Source organism: Miniopterus schreibersii, assembly GCF_964146895.1.
Source record: "Miniopterus schreibersii genome assembly, chromosome: 1".
Classification (NCBI taxonomy): domain Eukaryota; kingdom Metazoa; phylum Chordata; class Mammalia; order Chiroptera; family Miniopteridae; genus Miniopterus; species Miniopterus schreibersii.
In genome coordinates, this window is record NC_138101.1 from 103,833,398 (window position 1) to 103,857,643 (window position 24,246).

The 24,246-nt window shown below is 38.7% G+C and overlaps 1 protein-coding gene and 1 pseudogene across 9 annotated transcripts in view; one reads left to right on the plus strand and one right to left on the minus strand.

The window, feature by feature from the left end:
• The window catches only part of BBS4 (Bardet-Biedl syndrome 4), a 158,720-nt gene that overhangs the window by 20,013 nt on the left and 114,461 nt on the right, over positions 1 to 24,246 (plus strand). For 4 of the 8 annotated variants that reach the window (XM_081130026.1, XM_081130024.1, XM_081130027.1 and 1 more), the window contains exon 2: positions 16,516 to 16,567. In XM_081130026.1, coding sequence (XP_080986152.1) covers positions 16,516 to 16,567 — 52 coding nt within the window. Of the gene's footprint in view, positions 1 to 556; positions 602 to 2,357; positions 2,443 to 16,515; positions 16,568 to 24,246 lie in introns of those variants that run through there. The other 4 variants (XM_081130023.1, XM_081130025.1, XM_081130029.1 and 1 more) reach the window with 2 other exon arrangements.
• On the minus strand, positions 14,952 to 16,058 carry LOC308563169 (protein FAM118B pseudogene; annotated as a pseudogene). The gene is made up of 2 exons: positions 15,719 to 16,058; positions 14,952 to 15,490 (listed from the first exon to the last, which is right to left on the minus strand). The product of its transcript is annotated as a protein FAM118B pseudogene (transcript).

The following is a 24,246-nucleotide window of genomic DNA, read 5'->3' on the forward strand; positions in this document are numbered from 1 at the left end:
AACTGGCAGTGCAGTAGGGTTGTTTACACCGGCATCACCATGAACACATGCCTTGCCTTATGATGTCTGGGCAGCTTTGGTGTCACTAGGGGATAGGAATTTTTCAACTACATTATAATCTTATGGGACGACTGTTGTACATGCAGTTCCTCATTGACCAGAATGTGGTGATGCCACACTGTAAACTGTAAAGGCAGAGTTAGGGCAGCAGGCCAGGCAAGGTCCCGCGGCAGGAAGGCTGTGCTGCTGTTCAAGGTAGGGCTGGTCAAGCCAACCAGGGCACTCAGGGGTTTCTCCAGCACCGTCCTGACAATTTGTGTGCGGTGACAGGGCTGGCCCAGCCATTACCAACTGCGCATTCCCTCATCAGCTCCCTTGGCGCCAAACGACCAGTGAGGCCACACCCAACCCTTCCCTAGCTTCCCCCAAACCCTCGGTGGTGCGGGAAAACCCCGGCTCTTCCATCTACTTCCTACTCTGCTCAGGCCCCGCCCCTTCCCTGGTACTACAAGTTCCGTGCGCCTGGTTGTCTAGGAAACCGCTTACTTCCGGCTGCGCAGCCATGGGCGGAGCCAAGATGGCTGAGGAGAGACTCGCGATGGTGAGCGCAGGTTTTGTTTAGAGTCCCGGCTGCCAGGCGGGACGGGACAGGGCAGGGACCTACGGGACAGGGCGGAGCCCAGGAGCGGCGGGTTGTCTGGCGGCCTATGTCTGAAGCAGCTGCCCCGGGACGGGTGCGCAGCCGGGCGAGCGACTGGCGGTGGCCCGGAGGCGCGGGCCAGCTCCCGGGGAGTGGGTTGCCTGGGGCAGTACTGAATTCTTTGAAGCGCTTGGCCTGTGGTTCCTCTTGGGGACACCTGGACAGAGAGGGATGTTTTCAGCAAAAATGGCTCTTTCCTAGCCTCATCTCTTCTGTCTCATTGGGTTTGGAAAGGCACCAACCAACACTTCTGCAGAGGCAGGCAGTTCCTGTTAATCCCCTGGATTAGGACTTGGTGACAAAGCCTGGAAGGGTTTTAGCGTGACTGCCTTCTGCGGAGGGGGCGGGACCATGTTTTCTCTGCTGTGATTAAACTTAAGACAGGACTCTTTAGGGATTAAACGCTACAGAATTGCCGTTAGGAAGTAGCCCAGGTAAATTTGGGGTGACCCAGTAGTAGTCATTTTTGAGGTGTATATTCATAATTAGATATAATTTCTATAAAGTTTCAAGTGTGAAACTTTGTTTATTTTATTATTAAGTTTAAGAGCTTGTTTTACGCATTTGTTAGAATGACTTTAGTTATTCACTCGGAATTTATTGCCCTTTGAAAAAACGCCCTGGAAAGCATAGACAAATATTTACTCTTAAGGAGCAAGGCCAATATTTTCTGTTAGAGGGGGCTTTTGTTTTCTCTTTATATTAGCAGAGAAACCCATTTATTTTAGTGTAATCATCAAGCTCTTGAGTACAGAACAGGAGGCCCAATGCAAAGATTTTTGTAAGCTATGAATTAAAGAAAATTAAATAGCATAGTGTTAGTAGGTTTGGAAATACCAAAGAAAATACTTCATATATGTAATCTTATTTATTTATTTGTTTATATATTTATTTATTTATTATTTTTTTAATGCTCACCCAAGGATATTTTTTCCATTGCTTTTCAGAGAGAGTGGAAGGGGGGGAGGAGAGACAGAGACAGAGACAGAGACAGAGACAGAGAGGAGAGAAAGAAACATGGATGTGAGAGAGACACATCAATTGGTTGCCTTCTGCACAAGCCTGACCCTGCAGGGATCCAGCCTGCAACTGAGGTACTTGCCCTTGGCCAGGAATCCAACCCTGATCCTTGGGGGGGGCAGAAGCTGTAACCACTGAGCCAAACCTGCTACATTGCAAGTATAGATAGGTGTTCAGGAGTAGTCAGTGAACTTGATTTTTATGACGGCAGAATTGTCCTGTGACTTTTGAATCTCTAATAGTGTTTCAAAGGGAATGGCTTTTTTCTTTTGATATGACTTTAGCACTTGAGCTTGAAATTTAATTATTTTCATTATTGTCAAGTTTATTGTTAGCAGTGTTATATTTATAGTAGTTATATGTTTTCAAGTTACCACTGCATGGAAATTTGAGTTTCTGTCCTTTTTGGAAATGATCTGGCAGCATCTTGTAATAAAATGACCAAGTAAGCCTACTAGACCTGTATCCTATCGAAATATAAGCAAAACATAAGCATATAGTACAAGGTGTTTATTGCAGTACTGTTTACAGTTGCAAAAAGCTGGAAACAGTGAATGCCCATTGGCGAGGTAATGGATGACTTTTTTTTTATACTTTATTTATTCTTACCAAGGATATTTTTTCCATTGCTTTTCAGAGAGAGTGGAAGAGAGAGAGAGAGAGATCGATTGGTTGCCTCCTGCATGTGTCCTGACAGGCCGGGGATGGAGCCCGTAACTGAGGTATGTGCCCTTGGCTGGAATTGAACCCGGGACCCTTCAATCCGAGGACTGATGCTCTAACCACTGAGCAAAACAGCTAGGGTCACTTTTGATATTTCCGCTTGGAAGGAGGATATACAGCCATTAGAAAGAATCTTAGAGCTGGCTGGTGTGGCTCAGCGATTGAGCATCAACCTATGATCCAGGAGATAGTGGTTCGATTCCCAGTCAGGGCACATGCCTGGGTTGCGGGCTCAATCCCCAGTGGAGAGCGTGCTGGAGGCAGCTGATCAATGACGCTCTCATCATTGATGTTTCTATCTCTCTTTCTTCCTCTCCCTTCCTCTCTTTGAAATCAAGATATAAAGATATATTAAAACAAACAAACAATGTTAGAACTATATATGTTGACTTGGAGGGATTTCCATGGTATATTTTAAATAAAAGCTAGATGTGGAGTGGGGTATATTGTGTGATCTTAATTTCATGACACACAGAAAAAAACCCCACATAGATCTGTAGATACAGATATCTAGATGTGGAGAAGACAAAGACTTAAAACTCACAGAGAGACCTTTGAACAAATGCATAAGTAAAAGTTTATGAATGCTGTAGTAAAGGCCTTGAGGCCAGGAGACATCCAGCAAAATGGAATGAAACTAGCCCAATGTGGGGCACACAAATTCTGATTTGTTAACTCAAGTTATTTAGATTATTACTAGTTCCTTAGGGAGGAAAAATGGGGACTGATATTTATATTTTATTTAAGAATATAATAAATATTTATATTTTAAAATCCTAAGCAAATAGCTCTGGTTTCTATGATTTATACTTATAACATTTTTTGTAATTCCCAAATTCCCATTATTGGGTATATTTGTATAAATAACTTTCTTCCAGTAAGGTTTAAACCTTTCAGAACATAAAGCAAAAATTACTACTGCACTAGTTGATTTGGTTCAAGCATTACATAACTATTTGTTAGATGCACAAATGATCACAGAATTACACAGAAATGAAGAACCAAACAAAAAAATTTTTTTTCCACATACATCCCAGCTATAAATGAGATCAAGTGGGTTAATAGAGTTTTTCCATTTCAGAATGTTTTGGGAAGTATTTTGAGAGACACATAAAAAATATATAATTTATTGTAATTCTGCTTTGTGTAGGAAGGGTTGCTGACTCATGAAGATGCTTCTTGAACCTTTAAGATTCCTTATTTAGTATATTCCCCACAGTTAAAAAATCACAGATCAAAAACAGTAGAGGTGTTTTTTTTTTTAGCATTTTAAAAACAGCTTTGTTGAGGTATAAATGTACCATAAAAGCTACCCTTTTAAAATATATAGTTTAATTAATTTTAGTAACTTTATATAGTTGCATAACCATCACAACTTATGTCTGTCACTCCAGACAGTTCCCTTGTGTCCATTTGCAGCCAATCCCTACTCATAACCCCAGCCCACTGTTGATCTGCTTTCTGTCTTCATAGTTTTACCATTTTTAGCAATTTTATATAATGGAATCACACAATGTGTAGTCTTACCTGTCTGACTTTAATTTAAAATGTTTTCTGAGGTTCATTCATATTGTTATATGTGACAGCCACTTGTTCCTTTTTATTTCTAAGTAGTATTCCATTGTATGAATATACACATTTTGTTTATCCGCCAGTTGATGGACATTTGCATTGTTTCCTTGTTTTGGCTATTATGAATAATGTTATGTATGAATAGTGGCATACAAATTTATGCATGGATATTTTTTTGTTTCTCTAGGACTGGAATTACTGTGTTGTATGGTAAATGTATATTTTATTTATTTATGTTTATCTTTATTATTGAAAGTATTACAGATGTCCCTCTTCTTTCCCTCATTGACCCTCTCCACCCCACACGTGCCCCCACCAGGACTTCACCACACTATTGTCTGTGTCCATGGGTTATGCATATATGCATATAAATTCTTTGGTTAATCTGTCCCCACCCACCCCTGCCTTCCCTCAGAGATTCATCAGTCTGTTCTATGCTTCTACCTATATTTTAAATAAAACCTGGCAAACTGTTTTCTAAAGTGGCTGTACCATTTTACAGTCCCATGAGCAACACATGAAAGTTTTAGTTTTCTACATCTTTGTCAACACTTGGTATTGTCGGTCTTTTTTATTTTAGCCATTATAGTGGATGCGTACTTATAGTTATTTTGATTTTAATTTGTATTTCCCAAATGGATAATGATACTGAACACTTTTGTATGTGCTTATTCATCCTTTCTCTTGGTGAAGTGTCTCTACAAATCTTTTGCCCATTTTAATTTTTTTTCTTTTGCCCATTTTTAAATGGGTAATTGTATGAAGTTTTCTGTATTTGTTAAATCAAGACAATAAAATAGCCAAAAGAACAAATTATTCTCTTGTATATTGAGGATTAATTTTTGTGATAAAAAATCTCTTCTAAAAGAGTGAATAAAAGGTTATGTGTAGGTTTTAAAGAACAATGTAATGGCATCTTGTGTTCCTATCTCACAGATTAAGAAATGGGTCATTAACAATAACTTTGAAACCTTTTAAATATCTCCCATTTTCTTCCTTTCCCATCAAAAGTAATCTCCTTCAATGTCATGTTATTTTGCTTTTATATTTTTAATTGATTTTAGAGAGAGGAAAGGAGAGAGAGAAAGAAACATCTATGTGAGAGAGAAACATCGATCTGTTGCCTCCCGCATGTGCCCTGATCAGGAATCGAACCTGCAAAAACAACCTGGGTATGTGCACTGACCAGGAATTGAACCTGCCACCTTTTGGTGTATGGGACGACACTCTAGCCAACTGAACCACACTGGCCAGGGCTATTTTCCTTTGTGAAAATAGTTTTACCATATTTAATACCCCTAAATAATACAGCTTTTAAAAAACTAATGTTTAGTTCATTTTTCAATGATGTATAGTATTCTACTATAGGAAAAGACTACAATTAATTTATTCTGCTAAATAGAGATATGGATTTTTTTCTTCAGCTTTATTGAGAGATAACTGACAAAGTTGTAAGATATTTGAAGTGTATGTGATGATCTGATATACATATACATGTGAAAGGTTTCCCATCAATTTAATTAACATCTATCACCCCAGCATCCTCCCCTTTTTTTTGTGTGAGAACATTTAGGTTCTACTCTTAGCAAGTTTCAGTTATATAATACAGTGTTGTCAATCATGCTATAATCACCATGCAATACATTAATCCTTAGACTTTACTCATTCTATAGCTAAAACTTCGTACCCTTGTACCAACCTCTCCTTATTTCTTCCTCCCAACCCCTGGGAACCACTTTTCTACTCTCGATAAGTTCAACTTTTTTTTTTTTTTTTTTTAATATATCTTTATTGATTTTAGAGAGAGGGAAGGAGAGAGAGAGAGAGAGATAGAAACATCAATGATGAGAGAGTCATTGATCGAGCCCGCTACCTGGGCATGTGTCCTGACCGGGAATCGAACCCTGATCGCCTGGATCCTAGGTCGACGCTCAACCGCTGAGCCACGCCTGCCTGGGCTCAACTTTTATTTTTCTTCTCTGTTGATTTTTAGCTATTAAAAAGAATGCTGCTACAAACAGGGCGAGGACTAGGGTAAGGCAAAATTTCAGAAGTAAGAGTGTCTCACACCTGGCTATGAAAATTCTTATATATGTCTGCTGATATAAGAGTTTCTCTAAGGTATTTCTACAAATGTATTGCTGGATCATGAGATATGTACATCTTCAACTTTATTACTAATGAGAAACTCTAAAGTGGTTATAATAATTTATGCTTTTACCACCAGTTCCTGTTGCTTACATCCTTGATATTAGCTTTAGCTTTTGTCTGTATGGTGGATATGAAATGAAGTGTTTATGTGATACTAATTTATATTTCCCTAATTATTAATGAGGTAGAGCATCATTGGTTATCTCTTTTCTTTTTCTGTGCAATGCCTAGTTCATATGTTTTGCTTATTTTTCTACTTTGCTGTTTGTTTTTCTTATTGATTTGTACTTATTTATAATTTCTGGCTGTTAATCCTTTGTCATTTTTTTGGTTGTGTTTTGTATTGCAAATATCTTCTCTTAGTCTTCTGTCTTTACTCCCTTTTTGGAACAGAAGTTATTAATTTTAATGTAGTTGAATGTTCAGATCTTTTTATTTCTTACATTCATTTTTCAATCACAGTTGACTTATATACCTTACAAAGTGATCACCCTGATAAGCCTAGTACACATCTAACACCATACATAGTTATTACAATGTTATTGACTATATTCCCTGTGCTGTACTTTACATTTCTGTGACTGTTTTTATAGCTGGCAACTTGTACTTCTTAATCCCTTCCACCTTTTCCATCTATCTCCCCAACTTCCCACCCATCTGGCGACCATCAATTTGTTCTCTATATCTGTGAGTTTGTTTCTGTTTTGTTTGTTCATTTATTTTGTTGTTTAGATTATACATGTAAGTGAAATCACATGGTATTTGTCTCTGTCTGACATATTTTACTTAGTATAATACCTTCTAAGTCCATCCATGTTGTCACAAATGGTAAGATTTCATTTATTTTTCATGGCTGAGTAATATTTCACTGTATACATATATCACATCTTCATTATCCATTTGTTTATCAGTGGACACCTAGGTTGCTTCCAAATTTTGGCTATTGTAAATAACGCCGCAGTGAACATAGGAGTCCATATATTTTTCAATTAGTGTTTTAGATTTCTTCGGATAAATACCCACAAGTGGAATTGCTGGTCACATGGTAGTTCTAGTTTTAATTTTTGAGGAACTTTCAATGTTGAAGACCCTTCAACATTTCACATAATACTGGTTTGGTGGTGATGAACTCCTTTAGCTTTTTCTTATCTGTTTTCCATAGTGGCTTCACCAATTTACAACCTCACCAACAGTGCATGAGGTTTCCCTTTTCTCCACATCCTTGCCAACACTTGTTGTTTATTGATTTATTGATGATAAGCATTTTGACATGTATGAGGTGATATCGTGTTTTTTGTTGTTTTTTTAAATTTATCTTTATTGTTGAAAGTATTATAGGTATCCCAATTTTTTGCCAATTGACTCCTTCCACCTTGCTCCCACTCCCTCTCCAGGCCTTCACCCCATTATTGTCTGTGTCCATGGGTTATGCATATATGCATATAACTTCTTTGGTTAATCTCTTCCCACCCCCCACTCCCCTTCCCTCTTCCCTCTGAGATGTGACCATCTGTTGCATGCTTCAGTGTCTCTGGGTCTATTTAGTTTGATTATTTTGTTCATTAGCTTCTTCTTAAAGAAGACCCTTGAACATTTCATGTAATACTTGTTTGGTGGTGATGAACTCCATTAGCTTTTTTTAATCTGTGAAGCTGTTTATCTGACCTTTAGTTCTAAATGATAGCTTTGCTGAGTAGAATAATCTTGGTTGTAGGGTCTTGCTTTTCATCACTTTGAATATTTCTTGCCACTCCCTCTGGCCTGCAAAGTTTCTGTTGAGAAATCAGCTGACAGTTGTGTGGGTGCTCCCTTGTAGGTAACTAACTGCTTTTTTCTTGCTGCTTTTAAGATTCTCTCTTTGTCTTTAACCTCTGGCATTTTAATTATGATGTGTCTTGCTGTGGGCCTCTTTGGGTCCTTTTTGTTTGGGACCCTCTGTGCTTCCTGGACTTGTAAGTCTATTTCTTTCCCCAGGTAGGGGAAGTTTTCTGTCATTATTTTTTCAAATAGGTTTTTAATTTCTTGCTCTCTTTCTTCTCCTTCTGGCATCCCCATAATGAGAATGTTGGGTTGCTTGAAGTTATCCCAGAGCCTTCTTACACTGTCTTCATATTTCTGGATTCTTTTTGCTCTTCTGATTGGGTGTTTTTTGTTTCCTCATATTCCAAATTGCTGATGTGATTCTCAGCATCCTTTACTCTACTGTTGATTCCCTGTCAATTATTCTTCATTTCAGTTCGTGTAGCCTTCATTTCTGATTGGTACTTTATTATGTCATTAACGATGTCACTAGTTTCCTTAATAGTCTTATTAAGATCCTTGAGCATCCTTCTAGTAGCTTGCTTGGCTCTATTTCATTTAGTTCCTCTTCTAGAGATTTCTTCTGTTCTTTCCTTTGTGACATGTTTCTTAGCCTCCACATTTTGGCTGCTTCCAGGTGTTTGTTTCTATATATTAGGTAGAGCTGCTATGTCTCCTGCAATCTGTAGAGTAGCTTTGTGTAGTAGGTGTCCTATAGGGTCCAGTGGCTCAGCCTCCCCAGTCACCTGAGCTGGGCCTTCTAGGTGCTCCCCTGTGTGGGCTGTGTGCACTGTGCTGTTGTAGTTCAGCCTTGGTTGCTGTTGTGTCACTGGGTGGAACTGACCCCCAGGCCAGTTGGCTATGAGGACCAGCTGCACCTACATCCAATAAGCTGTTGTGCTGGAGACCCCCCTATGGAGCAGGATTTATTTCAGTGGAGCTTTGGTGTTCACTGAGTGTGCCCCTTGAGTGTGTAATTTGTGGATGTGGTAGGGTTGTAATCCAGTGTGGTCGAGTCTCACCACCAAATGCACTGTCTCTGGGGCCTCCCAGAAGGTGCAAAGCCAGCCTCTGCCTGTGCCTTGCCCAGGGCCACTCATCATGAGCTACACAGCAATATGTAGATGGCTTCTACTTGTGCTGGGCCTGGAGGTGTCCAGGAGAGGCCAAGCTATGAACCAATGCAGGCTGCCACTAGTGCCAGGCCTGGGGCCACGTAACAAGAGGTATGGAGCATGCTGAGGCCAACTGCTGCTTGTTTGAGAGATTTTAGGAAAGTCCTAAGCATGAGGCTAGAGAGGCCACTTGCATAGAAAAGCCACTGGAAATGGCTTGGATGAGTTTGCAGGGAGGAGGGCCGGGGTCTCTGGGGATCACCAAGGCAGTGCCAAAGGTTTGAGTCAGGTTGATGAAGATTCACATATGGCATCTGCCTGCCCACTCTGTGGGCGAACGGCACACCAAAGGAGCAATGGCCTCTGCCAACTCTTCTTCCTGGGAGAAAACTGCTCTTCCTGCTCTGGTTCTGATTCCAGGCAACTTAGTTCCTCCCCGAATGTCCCAGGTTCCTTTCAAGCTGCTGCCCAGTGCTGGGGCTCAGAGGGAGCGTGGCTGAGTGATTCCATATGCTGGTCTTTTAAGAGGAGCTTCCTGGGACTCCCACAGCCTCTGAGTCCCTTTCCCTCAATCCCTGCTGGTTTTCACAGCTGGAAGTTGTGGGACTTCTCTTCCTGGCACTGGAACCCTGGACTAGGGGCCCGATGTGGGGCTGGGGAGCCTGGTGTGGGCCTGGGACCTCTGCTCCTCCAAGAAACCTCCACCCCTGAGATACCCCTTCTGGTTTTAAACTGCGGCACCAGATTTGAGGCCATGGCCACGTCTCTGCGATTCAGACCCAATCTGCCCTGCGTCTCTGCCCTTCCCACTGGCCTGGGTGCTTCTTCAGTTCCCTGGTTGTAGGACTTCTGTTCAGCTAGATTTCAGGAGGTTCTGAGTGATGGTTGTTCTGTATTTTAGTTGTAATTTTGATGTGGTTGTGGGAGGCGGTGGATACTGCGGTTACGTACACCGCCATCTTCTTGTCTCTCCTCATTATAGTTTTAATTGGCATCTCTCTGAAGATTAGTGACACTGAGCATCTTTTCTTTTTTAAAAAAATTTTTAATTGACTTTTAGAGAGGAAGGGAGAGGGATAGAGAGAGAAACATCTATGCATAACGAAACATTGATGCATGCCCCACACTGGGAATTCAGCCCACAACCTGGGCATATGCTCTGATCTGGAATCTAACTGGCAACCTTTTGGTGCATGCAGGACGATGCTCAACCAATTGAGCCACACTGGCCAGGGCTTGAGTTTATTTTTGTACCTGGTGTAAGAAAATGGTCTAGTTTCATTTCCTTGCATGTATCTGTCCAGTTTTCCGAACACCATTTATTGAAGACACTGTCTTTATTTTACTCCACTGTATGTTCTTTTTTTAATCCTCACCAGAGGATATTTTTCATTGATTTTAGAGAGGGAGAAAGGGGGAGAGCAAAACATTGATGTGCGAGGGAAACATCAATCGGTTGCCTTCCATATATGCCCTGACCAGAGATTGAACATGCAACCTAGGTATGTGCCCTAATCGGGAATTAAACCTGCAACTTTTATGGTGTATGGGATGACTCTACCAACTGAGCCACTTGGCTAGGCACCCATTGTATATTTTTGCCTACATATAGGTGTGGTTTTATCTCTGGGCTCTCTGTTTTGTACCATTGATCTATGTGTTTGTTTTTATGCCAGTACCATGATGCTTTGATTACTATAGCCTTGTAGTGTAGTTTGATAGCAGATAGCATGATATCTCTAACTTTGTTCTTCTTTCTCAAGATTGCTTTGGTTGTGCTCTTTCTTGGTGCTGCCTACAGAGGTGGCAGTCATCTCCGAGGCACTATGGCTGCCCTCAGACCCCTCCTGAAACCCAAGGTTGTCAAAAAGAGGACCAAGAAGTTCATCTGGCACCAGTCAGACCAATATGTTAAAATTAAGTGGAACTGCCCTGGCCAGTGTTGCTAAGTGGTTAGAGCACCAGCTGTGCACGTACCAAAGTGTCCTGGGTTCGATTCCCAGTGAAGGGAATGTACCTGGGTTGCAGATTCTATCCCCAGTACTGGTGACACATTGATGTTTCCCTCTCTCTCTCTCTCTCTTTCTCTCTCTCTCTCTCCCCCTCCCTTCTCTTCCTCCTTTCCACTCTGTCTGAAAATCAATGGGGAAAAAAAATTAAACAGAACTGGCAGAAACCCAGAGGCATTGATAATAGAAGATTCAAGGGCCAGGTCTTTTAAAAAACAATTTTTAATATGTTTATTGATTTCAGAGAGAGGAAGGGAGAGGGAGAGAGAGAGATAGAAACATCAATGATGAAAGAGTTATTGATCTGCAAGCCTCTCACTGGGGGCGGAGCCCGCTTCCTGGGCATGTGCCCTGACCGGAAATCAAACCGGGATCTCCTGGCTCATAGGTCGATGCTTAACTGCTGAGCCATGTCGGCCAGGCTCAAGGGCCAAATCTTGATGCCCAACATTTGTTATGGGAGCAACAAGAAAACAAAGCACATGCTGCCGATCGGCTTTTGGAAGTTTCTGGTCCACAAGATCAAAGAGCTTGAAGTGTTGCTGATGTGCAGCAAGCTGGCTTGCTCCTTACCTACTTATGGATTCTCTTCCAGATCTTACTGTGCTGTGATTGCTCACAATGTCTCCTCAAAGAACCACAAAGCCATTGTGGAAAGAGCAGTCCAGCTGGCCATCAGAGTCACCAATCCCAATTCCAGCCTGCGCAACAAAGAAAATGAATAGACAGATTGTGTACACATTGTATTTGTGTTAATAAAACCATAAAATTCTGCCAAAAAAAAAAAAAAAAAAAAGCATTGCTTTGGCTGTTAAAGGGCTTTTGTGGTTCTATAGAAGTTTTAGGATTATTCTAGTTTTGTGAAAAATGCCTTAGTATTTTGATAGGGATTGCACTGAATCTGTGAATTGCTTTTGGTGGTATGGACATTTTAATAATACTGATTCTTCCTATCCATGAGCATGATGTATGCTTTCATTTACTGTACTTTTTCCATTTCTTCAATGTCTTACAGTTTGTTGAATACTGGTCTTTTACCTCCTTGGTTAAATTTATTCCTAGATCATTTCTTAATTGGTTTGTGCTTTTATATCTTGTTAAGGTAATCCTTTCCTACCTTAAATATTTTTAAAGGTTTTAAAATTTGCCTTTTCTAACTTATTTGTTTGCTTGTATGTTTTTATTGATTTATTTTTATTATTATTTGTAATCCTCATTCTTAGAAATTATATGTTGTATTCTTTGGTCTTCCTTTAGTGAGCACCCTAATTTTTTAACTTAAGTCTGAATAATACAGGAATCCTTGAGTGCCTCATAGCCCATTGCCTTCTGCTAATTCTCACCATTGTTGTTCTGTTCTGTAGTTTTTATATTTTTCAATTCAACACCACAAAATTGTACTTTTTGACTCTTTGTTTTATTCAGTCAATAGATACTTAGAATAGTTCCATATTTTACCAATTCCTTTGCTTATTCCACTCCTTTATTCTGGTGCTATTTTCCCTTTTTCTAATGTATATCCTTTAAAAGTTTATTTAGTGAGTCTAAAAACTCTCAAATTTTACTTGTCTAAAAATCATTTTAATCTGCCATTGTTCTTGAAAGTTAGTTTGATTGGACTAAGAGTTTAAAAGAACAGTGGTTAGCAAACTTTTTTAAAGGGCCAATAATAAGTATTTTGAATTTTGTGGGCTATGTAGTCTCTCTCAAGTAACTAAACTAGGCAGTTTGTAGTATGTAAGCAACCACAGACAATATGTCAACGTGTGAGTTTGACTGTTCTGAGAAAATTTTGTTGATATACACTGAAGTTTGAATTTTTTTTTTGAATCTTCATCCAAGGATATTTTTACCATTGCTTTTCAGAGAGAGTGGAAGGGATAGAGAAAAAGAGAGAGAGAAACATCGATGTGAGAGAGACACATTGATAGGTTGCCTCCAGCACATACCCCTACCAGAGCCAGGGATTGAGCCTGTGACCAAGGTATGTGCCTTTGGCTGGAATTGAACCTGGGACTCTTCAGTCTGCAGGCCAATGCTCTAACCACTGAGCCAAAACTGTCCAGCGCCTGAAGTTTGAGTTTTATGTAATTTTCTTGTGTTATGAAATATTATTAATTTTTTCAACCATTAAAAAGTGCAAAAACCACCTGGCCAGCATGGCTCAGTGGTTGAGCATCAACCTATGAACCAGGAGGTCCCAGTTCAATTTCCAGTCAGGGCACATGCCTGGGTTTTGGGCTCGATTTCCAGTAGGGGGTGTGCAGGAGGCGGTGGATCAATGACTCTCATCATTGATGTTTTTATCTTTCTCTCCCTCTCCCTTCCTCTCTCTGAAGTCAAGAAAAGTATATGTATATTTTTTAAAGTGCAAAAACCATTCTTTGCTAGGTTGTGGGTTGTGTAAAAACAGACTGGACTTGACCTGCAGGTAATAGTTTTTGCTGACCTTGTGTCTAGATTAGCATTTATTTTACTTAGCCCAGGTACTTGGGAATAATTATTCTTATAATGTCTTAATGTAATACCATCTTCCACTTTTAATTGTTGAGAAGTCAGCTGTCAGTCTAATTATCCTTTCTTTTTAGGTAATGTGATATGCTTTTCTTTGGTTGCTTTTTAATTTACTTTTTAATATTTTTATTCATTTTTAGAGAGAGAGAAAGGAAGAGGGATAGAGAGATAGAAACATTGATGTGAGAGTGGTACATTGATCCGCGCTGCCTCCTGTATGCCCCCTATTGAGGATCCAGCCCAAAATCCCGGCACGTGCCGTGACTGGGAATTGAACTGGTGACCCCTAGGTTCATGGGTCGACACTCAACCACTGAGCTACACCAGCCAGACTCTTTGGTTGCTTTTAAGAACTTCTTATTATCTCTGGTGCAAGTCCCTGTGATGTATCTAAGTGTAGCTTTATTTTCATTTAACCTGGTCAGGATTGGTTGAGTATCCAGGATCTAAAGATTAGTTTCTCTCATTACTTCTGGAAATTTTTAGCCATTATTTTTTTGCTCATATCATATCAAACATAGGAGGTAGAAAAATCCATTTGAAGATTTTATAATGTAAGATATTATATTATTTAATAAGATGTGTCCCTTAAAAAAAAACTCCCTCATAGCATTGAGTGCTATACAATTTCTGTGCAGATGACCTCATATGTCCCCCTTTTAAAAAATGTTTAAATTTTTATATGAACAAGCTTTGAATAGTTCTCAGGTAAGTAAAATACTGTACACTGTAAAAGATCTAGAAAACTAGACCTTTAAGTCTTTATCTAAAAAAGCATTAAGCCCTTGCCGGGTAGCTCAGTTGGTTGTAGCATCGTCCCCATATGCCAAGGTTGTGGGTTCGATCCTTGGTCAGGGCACATACAAGAAACAACCAATGGCTCTGACTGGTTTGGCTCAGTGGTTAGAGCGCCAGCCTGTGGACCAAAGGGTCTCAGGTTCAATTCCAGTCAGGCATATGTACCTCAGTTGTGGGCTCTCGATCCTCAGCCTCTGTTGGGGTGCGTGCAGGCGGCAACCAGTAGATGTCTGTCTGTCTGTCTGTCTCTCTCTCTCTCTCGCATCGATGTTTCTCTCTCTCCTTTCCACTCTGTCTGAAAAGCAATGGAAAAAATATCCTCAGGTGGGGATTACAAAAGAAGCTATCAATGAGTACATAAATAAGTGTGTGTCCAGCCTAGGAGTGGGGTGGAAAGTTGCATCTGGGTCTTGTGGTCACTTCATGTTAATCTCGAACTGGGACAGGCTGCGTATGACTAAGAAGCAACCAGCACAAAGGATTAAGTTGGAACACCCCCCCTTTCACACACTATAACCCCAGCCTTCAACTTCTGGGTATTGGCTCTTCCTAGGGGCTGTGTTGGGTTCTTGTACTTTTACCCTTAAATGCCGTCCGTGATAGGGCCTGACAGCTTGGTCTGATGGTGCTGACTTCTGTAGCCCTCTTCTGTGCTGCCACTCTCATTTCACTGAGTGCTGTATATGAACCTTTTCTCACTGTCCCTGATCTACCCCTCCTGACATCTCACAGGTCAGTTGCTTGAAATATTCTAGATCAGCTTATTCATTTACATATGAGATGACCTTAACCCCTTTGTCCAACATGTTTTCTTGAAGCTTCTTGAACTCATCTACCTCTCTTCAAATCAGCACAAAATGTTCTAAGTCAGATTTATGCTTGACAGCTTCCAGAAAAAAGGGCTTGGAAAGTGGTGTCATCCACAATCCAGCCACAACCCAGGAAAAGAAATTACTTGTTTTCATAGAGTTTCTGAATCTCTCATAACGTCGGTGTTCCTGAGCACATTCTGATACCCAGCTGGATAAAGGATTGTGCCACTGAGGTTAAGTGTAACATGCTCAGTTTCGGCTTCTCTTGAGCCCACTCTAGGACCATTTTATCACCAGTAAGTTCAAGGATTCAAGTTGTTTTCCCTGGTCTGTTGCATACAGTTTTAGGAGATGGTTGAAATTTGTAGTCAATACCAAGGCTCCATTTTCCATCAGCTGGAGAATTGACTGAAGTAGCTGTTTTCCAGAGTCTTCCATCTTTGACTCCCAAGTCATTGAATATTTCATATAAACAGTCCTTGAAAAACATGGATCGAACATTACTAGTACGAGGAGAGTTTCTGAATAGGTCATGGGCAACATGAACAGATTTTTGTCTTCATGGAGACATTTCTGAAATTTTTTGCTCTACTTATCCTCCAGAACATCAAAATCAGTGGCAGCATCAGTAAGGCTTGAATTAACCCTTTCCAGGATTTCAGGGCTGGAACCTGAGTTGCAGCCACAGTACTAATGCTTGTTCCAATCACCAGCACAAGTTCTGAGGCTTCTTACTTTTTAAGCTTGGAAGCAGCTTCCTGAGCTTTTTGGTGGGTAGCGCACCATCACTGAAAAATCCAAAAATCCTGTCTATGTCAGAGGTCTGGCTCCCTGTAGAAGCCATCCATCCAGTTTCTGGCAAAGAATGAGAACTTCCTTGTCACTGTATTCCCTCCTGTGAAGCTTCTGAGAAGGTATATCCATGTCTGCTCCAAATGCTGCTGCTCTAACTCATAAGCTCACTTTGATTAAAGTTATCATTTTTGGTTGTTGATAAATATAGCATTAAATATAATACTAATATGTAGTATCTAAGAACTTAGTACTTTTATTTGTGTACATTTTATCATGTGTTATAATTAAACATAAATATACATAAGTATTATCAGTCTGTATTTTACGTTATTAATAGTTTGCTTCACATTTGTTTTTAAAACTATATTCAAAACAATTTTTTGTACTTGTATGCAATTAATGGATTAATTGCATGATTGGAGAGCTACTGATGATTGTTATTTGAATGTTTCTTTAAGTTAGCAAGATTTATGGTAGTGCTGTAACATAGACTTCTTTCATTTTAGAGAACTCAATTTCCTGCATCTGCTGAATCTCAAAAACTCCAGCTGAAAAAAGGTCTGTTTACAATTTCATTCTATATGTATATTTGCAGATGTATCTGATTATTTCTTTGTTATATATGCGTTAGAGCTTTTTAAGATGTGATTGTTGCCATAAGCACTATTATTATGTTCTGCCATAGTTAGCTTTTATTTTATGGAGTCGTCAGGTATTAGGGGATTGATTTTACTTCTGAATGTGTTTAAATGGAGTTTTATTATTATATAAATGTGTACTAATTTTCCACTTGTGGAAACCCACTCTAAAATTTCCATAAGTACTTATCAGGCCTCAAATAATGTCATGTATATGTTAAGTAAGTGTGAGGTTTTACAACAACTGAGTCTGGGAAGCCTTACTTGGTAAGGACCTATATTGTAACAAACTGCATTTTATAGTATGATAGGGATATGATATATATTTTATTTAGAGGCACTGGATTTCTTCATTTGTTAATCTATAGTCTTAGGAGGGTTTGCATCAGGTTGTAGGTTACTACGTATATTGGATATTTTCCCACGTCTGAACTTTTTATTTAGCAGAAGAGACCATCTATTTTATTATTTATTCATTTATTCATTATTTTCTATATAAGGAAAAAACAAGCTGAGTGGAAGGAGCATGTCTTCGTCACAGTTTTGTATGTAGCTCTTGTCTGCATACCTGAGTTATAGTCACCAGGCTATACTTCCTTTGCAGCATGTGCTTTCCTGTTGTCTGCTAAGAGTTTTAAAGTTGATTTTGTCAATAAATTGTTTAGTTTACTTGGAGCATTTCTATTACTCTTTGAAATTATAATGCAAGTTGTTTGGAACATATGATTGCCTCTCAGGTATTTTCAGAGTTTTCCAGGATTAGATCTTTCACTGAAAGAGCAATACATCTGTAATTTAGATTATTGGTGGAATTTAGATGTAATTCTGCCAATACTGAACACAATTGCTATTTTTAAAAAATCATTGCTGGATATGAGAATCATCTTCCTGTGATATGTTACTTCATTTAATCACCAGGGTGTTTTGGCTAGTTAGGTGGAGCTAGTAGGTATTGTGATTATCTTTCCAATATTCTTTTTTTGTGTGTGTGTTAATCCTTACCAGAGGATATTTTTTCCATTGCCTTTCAGGGAGAGAGTGAAAGGGAGGGAGAGAGAAAAAAAAAAATGATGTGAAAGAGACACATTGATTAGTTGCCTCTAGCACGTGCCTCGTCTTGGGGCTGGAGTGAACCTGCAACCCAGGTACGTGCCCTTGACCAGGAATCAAATCCACTCACCCTTCCGCACAGAGACTCCAACCACTGGGCCACACCGGTCAGGGCTCTCCAAAATTCTTTCTACACTTCCTCCAGTCAAACCCAGAGGTTTTATTGATTCCCAGACCAGGAGAACTGTTATTAATATACAACAATCAAGAACTGGCTCATGCCCAATCCAGGCTAATGAGATACAAAGTAGTTAGGTATGAGGAAAAGGACACATGCTATGGTGTAAAATTTCACAGTGCCGTGGTGTCTCTTCCAATCAACCCTTTCTCCCTTCCCCACTGCAGAGCAACCTCTTTTTGATTTCTCTTATTAAAGTTTAGATTTTCCTGTTCTTGAACCCCACATAACTATGAGTACTTACCAGGTTCCAGGACCAGTGATAGGTGTTTGGAATACAGTACAAAGACAAATAGAACATGGATTCTGCCCTCAGGGGATGGACAGTCTTCAGGGTATATAGAATATAAGCAAATAAAGTGCAGTATATGCTTTCTAGATCCTTTCTTCTGAAGGTTAAATATTTCCAGTTTTTTCAACTCTTTGCATGAGATCTTTAGAACACTTTGCTATTACTGCTTTGGTCCTCTGGTGAAATGTGTTGGCACTCTTGGAAGTAGAGAATTCAGGACTAGAGTATTACAGGGCCATATGAAACAGGGCTATATGGAATATCTGGAAGATACAAACCTCTTCATCTGGATCTTTTATTTATGTTAGCCCAGCTCAAGGTTGCATTGCCTTTTGGGCAACCATTTTATACATTTGCAATGCCACTGTATTGCACAGTGGCAGGGGTATCATTCGTGTAGAATACAATGACTGCAATAAAAATGATGCCTTTGGAGTTGTGCACGGTGGTGACACAGGCCCCGAAAATATCGAGGCTATAACATGCTCTTAATTGGCCTTAATTTCTGGTTTCCATGCCCATAATTTTATCTATAGATACGGTGGATTTCATTGAATTTTGGAATGTTGTATCAGCTTTGCATTCCTGGGATAAATCTCACACAGTGATGATGATATATTAACCTTTTTATATATGTCTGGATCCAATTTTGCTAATATTTTGTTAAGGATTTTGCATTTGTGTTCATGAAGGATGCTGCTCTATAGTTTTTGTTTTTTGTGATGCTTTTGTCAGTTTTTGGTGTCAGGGTTATGCAGGCCTCAAAAATATTGGGAACTATTTCCTCTTCTATTTCCTGGAAGATTTTGTATAGAATTGGTGTTCTTTCTTTCTTAAATGTTTTCTAGAATGTGACAGTGAAGCAATCTGGGCCTGGATTTTTCTTTGTTGGTTTTTAAGTACAAACTCAATTTCTTTAATAGATGTGGGACTACTGAGGTTATATATTTCTTTAGAGAGAGCTTTGGTAATGTTTTTCTCTCAAAGAAATTTGTCCATTTCATCTCAGTTATCAAGTTTATTGGCCTTAGGTTCACAGTACTCCTATCTGTATTTTCCTTTTAATATCTGAAAGATGTGTAATTATTGTCCCTCTGTTGTTGCTTTTGGTAATTTTCATCTTCTCTCTTTCTTGATCAGTCTGGCTAGAGCTTTATACATCTTATTGATCATTTTGAAGAACCAGCTTTTGATTTTATTGTTTTGTTTTCTATTCCTTTTCTGTTTCAATTTTGTTGGTTTCTGTTCTTATCTAATATTTTCTTTAATTTGCTCTTCTTTTTTCAGTTTCTTAAGGTAGAAACTTAGATCATTAAGTTGAGATCTTTACTTTGTTTCTATTGTAAGCATTTAGTACTTTATATTTCTCTCTAAACGCTGCTTACTCACCTGGTTCATACATATTTCAGCTGTTGTTTTACTTTTATACAACTCTTTATTTTTGAATTAATAATAATTTTTAAATAGTCATTGGTCACATTTTCTTTTCTATTTTTTTTTTAATGTTTGCTTCTTTTTTAAAAAAATATATCTTTATTGATTTCAGAGAGAGGAAGGGAGAGGGAGAGAGAGAGAGACAGAAACATCAATGATGAGAGAGTCATTGATCGGCTGCCTCCTGCACGCCCCCAACTGGGGATCGAGCCCGCAACCCAGGCATGTGCCCTGACCAGGAATCAAACAGTGATCTCCTGGATCCTAAGTTGATGCTCAAGCACTGAGCCACACCCGGCCAGGCTCACATTTTCTTTATTCTCTCATAAAATAAATATACAATTCTTAATATTTTAAAAATTTCTTTTGCGTTCCCCTTTGACCCATGCACTATTAAGAAAAGTATTGATTAATTTCCATATATTTGGAGATTTTTTCCAGATATCTTTTTTATTGGTTTCTAGTTTAATTCTTTTGTGGTTAGAGAAAATACTTTCTGTGGTTTGTTTTAAGGCCCAGAACGTGGTCTGTATTGGCGAATGCTCCATGTACTGTGAATGTGTATTCTGTTCCTGTTGGATGGAATAGCCTATTAATGTCAATTAAGTCCAGTTGTTTGATAGTGTTGTTCTTCTGTGTACTTGCTGATACAGATATCAATATCCTCACTGATATTTATACTGATATCCTTAATGAGAGAAGAGTGTGGAAGTATGCAAATACAATTATGGATTTGTCTTGTACTTTCAGTTCTATCAAATTTTACTTTGTATATTTTGAAGATTTGTTTTTGGATACATATACATTTAGGATTGTTTGACTTCATGGTGAATTGACCCTTTTATCATTTTGTAATGTTGCTCTTCTATCCCTGATCTATTTCTTGTTTGATAATAATATAGCTGTTCCAGTTTTGTTTTGACTAATGTTTGCATAGTAAATTAATGTACAGTTTAAATACATTAAAATTCATTTTTTTAGTATAAAATTCTGGAAATTTTGACAAATGAAAATGGTCATGTAACTACCACCACAATCAAGACATAGAATAGCTTAATCACCCTCAAAAATTCACTTTGACTTTGTAATAAACCATTTCTTCCACTTCCTATTGCTTGTAACCATTAATCTTTTTTTTCTTTCTATAGTATTGCCTCTCCCAGAGTGTCACAGAAATGGAGTCATACATTATGTAAACTTTGAGTGGCCTTTTTCATTCAGCATAATGTTTTTTATATTTATCCATGTTGTGTGTGTGTGTGTGTGTTTAATTGATGAGTAGTATTAAATTCTATTTATGCTACACTTTATTCATCCCTTCACCAGTTGAAGGACATCTGGGTTGTTTTCTGGTGTTTTTGGCTTTTACAAATAAAGCTATAAACATGTGCCTAGAGGGTTTTGTGTGAAGAAGTTTTCATTTCACTTCTGTAAGTACCTTGGAGTGGGATTGCTGGATAGTATTGTGAGTATATATTTAACTTTACTAGAAATTGCCAAAATGTTTTCCAAAGTACTTATACCATTTATATTTTTATCTGCAAAGTATGAAAGCTCTAATTGCTTGTCAGCCTTTTGACTAAGATCAAGTATAGAGTTCTTATCAGTTTAATATCGGATAGGTTCTCTATCCGAGGATGATAAATTAAATGGATTTTTGGAATTAGGAGATGGAATAGGAGCTTGCTCCATCCACTCCACACATCGACTTGGTATTGCAGTGCTTCCAGGAATGGTGCACCAAAAAAAAAAAGGTATGGAAGCTCTTGTTATTCCACATCCATGTCAGCACTTGGTATTTTCAGTTTTTTTGAAGTCATTCTAGTGAATGTACATTCAGTGATACATTGTTGTTTTAATTTGCACTTCCCTAATGACTATTGATATTGAACAGTTTTCACGTGCTTATCCATAATTCCTATATCTTCTTTGGTGAAGTGTCTAAATAATATGCTAATTAGAAAAAATGGGTTTTCTGTTTTCTTATTAGATATTGAGAGTTTTATATATTCTGAAAACAAGATGTGTTTAGCAGATATTTTCTCTCAGACTGAGGCTTCTCTTTTAACATTTTTAACTATCTTTTGAAGAACAAATAGCTTAAAGTTTGATGAAGTCCAGTTTATCAATTTTTTTCTTTTATATATCATGCTTTTGGTGTTTGCCTAACCCAAGGTCACAAAGATATTCTCCTATGTTTTCTTCTAGAAGTTTTATACTTTTATGTTTTACATTGGTGTATATGATCCATTTCGAGTTAATTTTTATATATAGTACAGAGTATAGATTGATTTTTTTTTTTTTACATAGGGATATCCAACTCTTTCAGCACCATTTATCGAAAGACCTTTTCTTCATTGATCTTGCTTTATAACTTTGTTGAAAATCAGTTGACCTTATCATTGTGGATTTATTTCTGCAATCTCTGTTATCTTCTATTTATCTGTATTTTTATGTATTTGCCAATAGCAGGGTGAGTATTATAGTTTTAAGGAAGTATTCAGATCAGGTATTGTTAGCCCTCCAACTTTATTCTTTTAAAAATTGTTTTAGCTGCTCTTGTTTCTTTGCCTTTAATATAAATTTTTTTTGTACTTTTTAAATTATGTATTGGTTTCAGGTGTACAACTTAGTGGTTACACAGTCATATACAGTCAAACCTTGGTTCTCAAGCTTCTCTCATCTCGAACAACTCGGTTCTTGACCAAGTTGTTCACAGAAAAACTGTCTCAGTTGTTGAAAAACTTGGTTCTTGACCCAACAACTCTTTCATGCTGATACATGTATGATTAGTCATGTGTCTCTCAGGTGACAAACAAAGAGAGAATGAGCCAGTATGAGTCAATTTACTGATAAACCTTGAGTAGTTCAGGAAATTGTGCTGTGAATATTTTTGTGTTTTTTTGCTTTCGTTGCTGCTTATTATTATTAAATATGTAGAGTAAGGCACCGTGGGTCCTAAGAAGGTGATAGCAGCAAAGTGAAAAGGAACGTTGCGACAACAACAGTAGAGTTTACTGTACTATATATAAGAAAGCTTAAAACAGGGAATCATTTGGGTGTCTGGAACAGATTACTTCAATTTATATTATTTCTAATGGGAAAAAATGATTCCATTTTCAAACAAATCACTTCTCGAACAGCCTTTTGGAATGAAATTAAGTTCAAGAACCAAGTTCCACTGTACTTTACATAGTGTTCCTTTTGATATTTCCAGTACCCCAACTGGCACCATGCATAATTTTCAAAATATTCTTGACTTTATTTCCTATGGTTTACTAACTACCCTGTGACTATTTTGTAGCTACCAGTTTGTGCTTCTTAGTCCCTTTACCTATTTCACCCAGTGTGCTAAATCCCTCTTCCCCTCTGGCAACCACCAGTTCTCTCTGTGTATCTATGGGTCCTTTTCAATTTTATTTGTTTATTTCGTTCTTTAGATTACACATATAAGTGAAATCATGTAGTATTTGTCTTTCAATGACTGACTTATTTTAGTGAGCATAATACCTTCTAGGTCCATCCATGCTGTTGTAAATGGTAAGATTTCATTATTTTATGGCCAAGTAATATTCCATTGCACATATGTACCACAGGTTTTTTATCCACTTGTCTATTGAAGGGCACTTGTGTTGCTTCCATAGCTTGGCTGTTGTAAATAACACTGCAGTGAACACAGGGGTGCATATTTTCTTTTGAAGTAGTGTTTTGGACGTCTTCGGATAAATCCTCAGAAGTGGAAGTACTGGGTCATAAGGCAGGTGCATTATTTTTTAATTTTTTAATTTTTTTATCCTTACCTGAGGATATTTTTTCCATTGCTTTTCAGAGAGAGTGGAAGGGAGAGAGAGAGAGAAAAAGAAAGAGAGAAACATCGATGTGAGACAGACACACCGATTGGTTGCCTCCCTCACTTGCCCAGACCTGGGCCAGGGATTGTGCCTGCAACAGAGGTACGTGCCCTTGGTTGGAATTGAACCCTTCAGTTTGAAGGCCGACGCTCTAGCCACTGAGCCAAACCGGTAGGGTAAGGCAGGTCCTACCGGTTTAGAGAGAGGGGAAGGGAGAGAGGAAGAAAGGAAGAGGGAGAGAGACATCGATCGGTTGCCTCCTGCACACACCCCAACAAGGATGGAGCCTGCAACCTGGGCATGCACCCAGACCAGGAATTGAACTAGTGACCTTTCAGTGCGCTGGATGACATCCAACCAACCCAGCCACACCAGCCAGGACTAGGCAGGTTCATTTTTAATCTTTTTAGGAAACTCTGTACTGTTTTCCATAGTGCCTGCACCAATCTGCATTCTCACCAGCAGTGCACTAGGATTCCCTTTTCTCCACATCCTCACCAATGCTTGTCATTTGTGGATTTAATGATGGCAGCTATTCTGACAGGTGTGAGGTGATATCTCATTGTGGTTTTAATTTGCATTTTTCTGACAGTTATGTTGGGCATCTTTTCATATGTCTGTTGGCCTTCTGTATGTCCTCTTTGGAGAAGTATCTATTCAAATCCTGTGCCCATTTTTTAATTGATTTTTTTTTTTGGTGTTTAGTAGTATGAGTTTTTTATAAATTTTGGATA